The sequence below is a fragment of the Photinus pyralis genome, unplaced genomic scaffold, assembly GCF_008802855.1.
Source record: "Photinus pyralis isolate 1611_PpyrPB1 unplaced genomic scaffold, Ppyr1.3 Ppyr1.4_LG6, whole genome shotgun sequence".
In the NCBI taxonomy this organism is placed as follows: Eukaryota; Metazoa; Arthropoda; class Insecta; order Coleoptera; family Lampyridae; genus Photinus; species Photinus pyralis.
In genome coordinates, this window is record NW_022170663.1 from 19,187,165 (window position 1) to 19,194,774 (window position 7,610).

The window sequence follows — 7,610 nt, forward strand, 5'->3', positions numbered from 1 at the left end:
AAAAACCATACAATTCCGATTACTTCCGAAGATATGCCAGAAAAACCGCAATTTGTCGATTTCGTTTTTATTTTTTTCTGATGTAGGTAATTCGAGCAGATACAGAAAAATTTAAAAAAAAAAACACTTTCTTTCACTTTTTGAACTCTACAAGACAGCGAGATTTTTAATACAGCGTTCCCTTCGGAGAAATCATCAACTTTTTTTTTATATTGCCCGTAAAAAAGTACCTACTGTAATACTGTATTGAGTAGCATTGCTTATTACGAATACAACGATGTACGGCGCACAAAAATCAAGTTGGAAACTGTTGGTTTCAACAGGATGGTGCATCCGCGCACAACGCGCTAATGGTGCTAGAAAGGGGAACATTTTTACGATAGGTATTCTCGCACGATTAGGGCGTTATGTGCGGGTGCACCATCTTGTTGAAACCAACAGTTTCCAAATTTCGGGTTTTCTGGAATGTCTTCGGAAATAATGGGAATTTTCTGGTTTTCTTTAAAGCATGATAATAACTTTTTAATTGCGCATCTTTTTTCTAATTTGACCATCGTCGTATCTTTCGGTTTCAGCGGAGATCCCCATGTGTATGTGCATTTAATTTAAGTACATCAGTGGTTAGCGTAAATTTCATTTACTGAATGTAGTGAAACGAATATATTGGCACACCGAATGCTTTCCATAAATTCTCGAGAACGAGGAAACATTCTTCCGAAATGTCCAGTTTATTCTAGTTTTTAATCGACCAACCCCCGATTTCACGAAGTTCCACGAACGTTATATAACATGTATACGTGCAGTAGTTCTTCTCGGGAAACTTCTTCATTATCCAGGTATCCAATTTTAAGATCGTCACTATGGAATTGTCTGCAATTTCGAGAATAGGTTTTTGTGAAGTTTTTGAATCTTCATTCCTATTTATGAATTTTTGAGTGAGTTTTCTTTAATTTGTCGGAACTTTTAGAGGTTTGTTTTGAAGGTGCAGTATTTGTTAGTAAGTAGGAAGTAACTTGAAGCAGAAACTGAAAGTGCAGGATCATATGTCCCTATTTCAAGATTAACACCACAATATTATAACATTATGGGGTCAAATTAGACACCTTTTTCAAAAATCAATATTATATATTTAATATAATCGATTGATTTGCTATTATTAAAAGGTTAGAATTTCAGTAAGATCGACTTGGCTTTATTGAAAGGTGCTACTGTTAAAATATCATCATGATCGGTCCATAAATAAGGAAGTTAAGGGTTCGGCAAAGTAAAAAAAATTACAAAAATTCTGCATCGGCCGGGAATCGAACCCGGGCCGCCCGCGTAGCATATACCACGCATTAGACGAGCGAGATATTTTCTTGTTCTTAAATATCTACTTTGTATATTGATTATACAAGGTGGGGCATAATAACGAACGATTTTAAAAGAACACTTAGTTAAACAAACAAAAAAATTCTGTTTTTTTGGCGTAACTCACGCTTATGTACTCTATGCCCATCCGCCGGTCCACGCTATAGCCCATCACGTTGACCTGGTATCGATCTGGAACACTTTCTCCATCTGCCCATCCGGCTTTAACTAGTCCTACAGTTTTCAAGACATTTTGTTCGTTCATTTTGCCTTCGGTAGCTTATAGCTCTGGCACCTCAACCAAGAAAAATCCTGACGAATAATTTGCGTATCCTTCAGACACAACAACTTAAAACCTTTTGAAATTTAAATGTGTCGTCTAAAACTTAATTAATTTTTACATCATTTTTCCTCTTGGTATCACCTATGTAATGATAAAATAATTTTGTAACACTTGATAATGGAACGAGGTTCGTTCCGAAAGATGTGTTTTTCTTCAAAAACTAACTGTCAACTTTAAATTGTCATTAAACTTTGGATGCGTGGAGAGATTTAGTGTTTTACAATTCCTGTTCAAGATAAGAATGAACACCATGGGGAAATTGGAAACCATAAGGGATACACAGTTAAATAAAAAGAAAAAGTTGTGTATTTTAGGGCTTAGTAAAATGTTTTAAAAATTCGGCAATTCCTATCAGTTCGAAAGATAGGTATTCGAAAAATTCGAAATTAACCATATTCGTTTTTATTTTCTTCTTACCCTGTTTGAAAAGATATCAAAAAACATTTTAGGAACTTTTAACTCAACAGGATTTTCACTACGACGTTTTCTCTGAGAAACCATCATCAACTTAATATTTTTGTATGGACCCGAGAAAAAGTACATCCTGTATTGAGTAGCATTTTTTATTACGAATAGGTACAGTTTGTTATGTATGGCACAATATTATTCTTTATTATGTCATTTTTTAAAGGAACCCTTAATGAACTATTTTGACATTTTGTAACATCTACTACACTAAAATGTTCAAAATTGTTTATTATTTAAGTCGGAAAAAAGTATACATTTTTAACAGTTTCGTGTAGTAGGCGTTGACAAAATGTCAAAATAATTTATTGATAGTTTCTTTAAATGGCCTACCTAATAAAGAATCATATTATGCCATGTAGACGTCATTGCATTCGTGTGTTATAAGAAATATTAGTCAATACAATGTGTACTTTTCTTTTCGGTCCATATAAAAATATGAAGTTAATGAGCGTTTCTCAAAGACGAAACTTCGCAGCGCAAATCTGTTGACACCGTCTTGTAGAGCTTAAAAAGTATCTGTGGGGAAGTGTTATTTGTTTGACATCTTCTCAAACAGGGCCGGAAGAAACGAAAACCAAATAGGGTTGATTTCGTTTTTTTTTTTGGAATAATTTAAAAACTGATCGGAATTTCCGAATTTTTAAAACATCATTTTACTTTTTTCTAATTTAACTGATTGTGCATCTCTTATGGTTTCCGATTTCCCCATGCTGTTCATTCTTATCTTGGACACACTGTATATAGCATAAATGAAATATGTACAATTGTACAGTATGAGTCGATCGATTGCGCGGAGTAACTTAATGCCTTGAAGATTAGATTTTTCGATAGAGTGCTTTTGTATTATGATATGGTTGAATATTCTCCACATTTTAAAAATATTTGGAATTATACACAAAGTGGGGCGCCAAAATGGTACATTTTTTTAATAGAATCCCCTGTATTTGAATGCATTTTTGAATTCTACGTGTAATTGTAGGTACGTCTTTTTTATTATATGGTTAATATCCGAAAAGCTAATAATTTTAAAGATAATTCGATTTAAGAAAAATTGGGCATTTGCGAGCGTCAATATATTGTCAAAATTATTACTTTTTTGATTCCAGGTTTTATATCTTTTATCCTGGGTTAAGTAAAAGTCAAATAAATACATCTACTATAAAACATTAAAAAAATAGCTTACAGGGTGTTTTTTTCTAAATCCAAAGTGACAAAACTTCATATTAAAAAATCTCATTTTTTTTAAATGGAACACCCTGTGTATTTTTCTGCCATTTTTTTGGCTCCTCCAAAAACGTTCAACTTTTGATAATATAAGGTCCTATACCTATCTCTGATAGTTTTCGAAATATCTTGGTTTTCCTGGTTTTTATATCCTAATCTTAAATAAGTTATATGTAATTTGCATGGCCATGCAAAAAAGGCAATTTTTTATCTATCTCGTCCAAAACTAAAATCATAACGATTAATTTATTTTTCAAACAATTTATTTTAAGTCCAAAAACTGGAGAATAAGTAAAAACATTTGACTACAAAGCAAATTTAATTTAACTCCTAATGTCATCCAATCAGTGATATTAGTTTCATTTTTTTTTCATATTCATCTCGTTATTATGTAAATTAGAACTTATTTCACTATTAAAGTTTAAAATATAAAAAGTGACACCAAAATTTCCGGCTCAAAATTTTAGGATTATTCGTTCTGTAACAGAATTTGAAATGTCTGTTTAAGATTCGATAGTGTGAAAAAAAGATTATGTTATATTCATGTAACGTTATAACAACTTTAATTTAGGAAAAACACCTATTTCGAATATGGTTCGATGCCGTTCGAATATGATCCTCGAATTATGCATAAGTAAAATGAAAATACAAAATTGACCCCTCTCAAAAATATGGCAAAAATAACATAATTGATGTTTTTGATTTTTGACTTTAAAATAGTTATTTGGGGAGGTATTTAAAAACTAAAAAGACTTTTTTTAGGGAACTTTTTATGTTTTTTTTAGATGATGGAAATGAATTTTCGTTGTCATTAACACTTATTTAATATCGATACGAACATCGGTTTTTCATATGAAAGCCATTTTAAATTTTAGGTCATCTAATAGAGAAAAAATCATGATTTCATAAATTTATAACATGTTTTAAAACAACCAAAAAACAAACCAAAAAAATAAGTTCAAAATTAAAAGAAAAACATTTCAAGTGACATTTTATTGAGTGTAAATAATAGCAATATCCATGAGTATATTGAAAGCAAGAAACAAAAGCAGTATAGTATACAATAAGTTAATTATTAGTACTTTTATTACTTATGGGCTATTGATCGTTATCATGGTCTACGTTTTTGATAATGATGAAAAAGTTGATATGCTAGATGCGTATTTTAAATGCAATAGAAATTTCCAAAGAGTACCTGTACTTAGAGAGTTATCCAGAACAAAGACAGCGTCATTATGTGTCAACGTTTAAGAATATAATTTGAGGGTGTATGGATCGCTTTCGAAAATTAGAAAGGTGCGACAAACGGTGGCTCAACGAGGAGCAGTAGAAAATAAAGTAATTACTGTAATTCATAAATATCAAACTTTATCAATTAGACAAGTGGTTGAAATTACTCAACGGTCCCCAGGCAGGCGTTTGGAGAATTTAAAAAAAAAAATGAATAGGTATGGAATTTAATGCATACTTTACATGAAGGTGATGCAAAAAGAAAATTGCAGTTTTGTCTATTACTAATTAACGAATATGAGAACAACCCACAAATTTCATGGAGCGACGAGTCGAATTTTACCAATAAGGGCACTTTCAACAGAAAAATGTTGGTCCACAGAAAATTTCAACAGATTTATAGAAATTAGATCTCATGTCCAGTTTAATTTAATTGTTAAATGATGTGGAATATTTAATAATATGATTATCGGACCTTTCATACATGAAGGAAATCTAAATTGTGGTACCTCAATTTCTTACAAACCGAGCTCGAAAAATTCCCGAATAAATTATTTTCAACTAGACGGTGCTCCTGCGCACAATGCGCGAGAATAATTTAAACTGAACATTTCCAGATGGTTAGTCACAAATGGACCCATAGTTTGGCTTGCGATCTTCGAATCTAACACTACTTTTGGAGTTACGTTAAAGGATCATGTGTGTTTTCTTACTTTAAATACTAGTAAAGAGCGAAGGGAGCGAATTATCACTACGTGTAGAAATTGTCAGAGGGTTCACATTTTAATTATCACTTGTGATGTGTTCTTTTGTTTCTTAGTGAACTTGGATAAATATAAATATTGCAATTGACATTTGTGAATGATGTATAGATATTTTTGCCACATCTCTGCTCAGGAAACAGTTATCAAAATGCCGTTTTCACTGATATTTTCACTTTTTCAACCTACACAGTTTATGTTAATGTCAAAGCGCGCCCTCTACCACTCATCACATTTACTAAAAAGATTCTATTCATATAAAATCTGATTACACGAAATGAGTTCATTCCAATAAGACCAATTATGTGGAAAACCCGGAGTTACATGGAAATGTTCCCTTTCCCTCACCCCTCATGAGCTAGAGTAATATTCGCTGCTTCAAAAAATGATGCAAAATTCATACAAGATTGCGGTGCATGTTCTTATATCGAGCATGGTAAAATGGCGCATTTGTTCTTTAACTCACTCTAAACTATCGTATCAGAATTCAAAAAGTTCTCGTTTTACCTTATTCTGAAAAATTGCGATTCGAAGTTTTCATACTGCCACAATTCAAAAAATCGATATTGAGTAGGAATTTCCTTAAAATTGGGCTTTAAATTTGATTTCCAACAAGGGAAAGTTCAGTCAAAATTTAAATCGCTCATCCGAAACTCTCTCTAGAAACAGTAATTTTGGTAATGAATGAAAACTTGTGTCTGTCAAACACAACATTGACAAGTGGTCGTTTTGGGAAGGGCTTAGAGCCGATTATCTCACCGTTACCGGTTCGAAGGGTTCACCTATAAATGTCCCGTTCTAGAAACGGGATGTTCTCTAAATAGTGAAAGCGCGAGTTATAAATAAGTCTAACGAAACCTAGACAGTTGAATGAGATCCCCTTTTTTTATTCAGAAGTACCTGGGCGTCCTTTGAAATGGAATACAAATTAGGACAAAGTGTCTACGAGCCACGTTCTATTTTTTTAGGTTCGCTTTTATTGTTAAAATTATAGATCCAGTTATGGTCATTCAAGCTTTTGTTTGTGGTGTAATTGTCAAAATTATGACTTGTCCGGTGCGAAAATTTGTAGATTATGCTAAAACCGAAGCGGTAGTTGCTCCAGTATTTTTTAAAAGAACAAGTTACGTTAAACCTTCTAAGGAGATTTTTTTACATCCGCCCAAGATGTTGGCGAGCCACTTGTTACGAAACCGACCTCTTGGTAAGGTACTTGGCGTATCTGGACCCGCATTTACGTCACACGTCAAATATTCCCACACCAATATTCGAGTGCCCGACTTTACAGATTATAGACGAAAACCATCCTTGGATCTTTACAAAAAGAATCGCGAAACTATAGACGACCGCCAAAGCTTTACCCACGCAATTGCCGCGACGGGTTGCATCGCCGGCGTCGGGTTTGCCAAGTTTACCATTTCAACGCTCGTGATTTCGATGACGGCCGCCGCGGATGTGATGGCGTTGGCAAAAATCGAGGTGAAACTTTCAGAAATAGCCGAAGGGCAAAATGGAACGTACAAATGGAGAGGTAAACCTTTATTCATAAAGCACAGGACGCCTAAAGAAATCGCGACCGAACGGGCCGTACCTCTTTCCACGCTCAGAGATCCGCAGAGCGACGAAAGTAGGACGAAGAGGCCAGAGTTCCTGGTGGTGTTGGGGGTATGTACGCATTTGGGATGTATTCCTATTCCCAACTCGGGAGATTGGCCCGGAGGTTTTTACTGTCCTTGCCATGGATCCCACTACGATGCCTCTGGTCGCATTCGAAAAGGACCTGCTCCTCTGAACTTGGAGGTTCCAGAACACACATTTGTTGGCGATGATCTGTTAGTTGTAGGATAAATCTCTAAATAAAGTAGATTACGAAGGTGGTTTCTTCTTTTGCAATTAGAAAGAGTAATTGGGTCGTTTACCTGTTTCATTAATCCCTTTAAGGGTAAGTCGACTATCAAGATTTGTTGATTATGATAGAGAGGGGATTAAAGGACATTGCCGGCGAGACGCAACATCTGCTCTAAGCAGGTGTGGGTCTTTGCTCTCTCCCCGGACAGCTTGCACGCGAGAGTCCGTCTACCCCCTTCCTGTCTTTATAGCACCCTTCCTGTCTCGTAGGTATGTACCGTACTTGGTACAATCATCCCTTGAGCTTTCTCGTACATTTGCGCCTCATATTATTCACGTTTCCTTTTGAACTGCGTACATGTGGTTCTCCGACTCTATTAATAGGG

General features: G+C 34.5%; 1 protein-coding gene across 1 annotated transcript; it reads left to right on the forward strand.

The window, feature by feature from the left end:
* Positions 1-6,017: 6,017 nt before the first annotated feature.
* LOC116175145 (cytochrome b-c1 complex subunit Rieske, mitochondrial-like) lies at positions 6,018-7,247 on the forward strand. The gene has a single exon (XM_031493258.1). The coding sequence runs from the start codon at positions 6,379-6,381 to the stop codon at positions 7,222-7,224; it is 846 nt and encodes a 281-aa protein (XP_031349118.1). The 5' UTR covers positions 6,018-6,378; the 3' UTR covers positions 7,225-7,247.
* Positions 7,248-7,610: the final 363 nt, after the last annotated feature.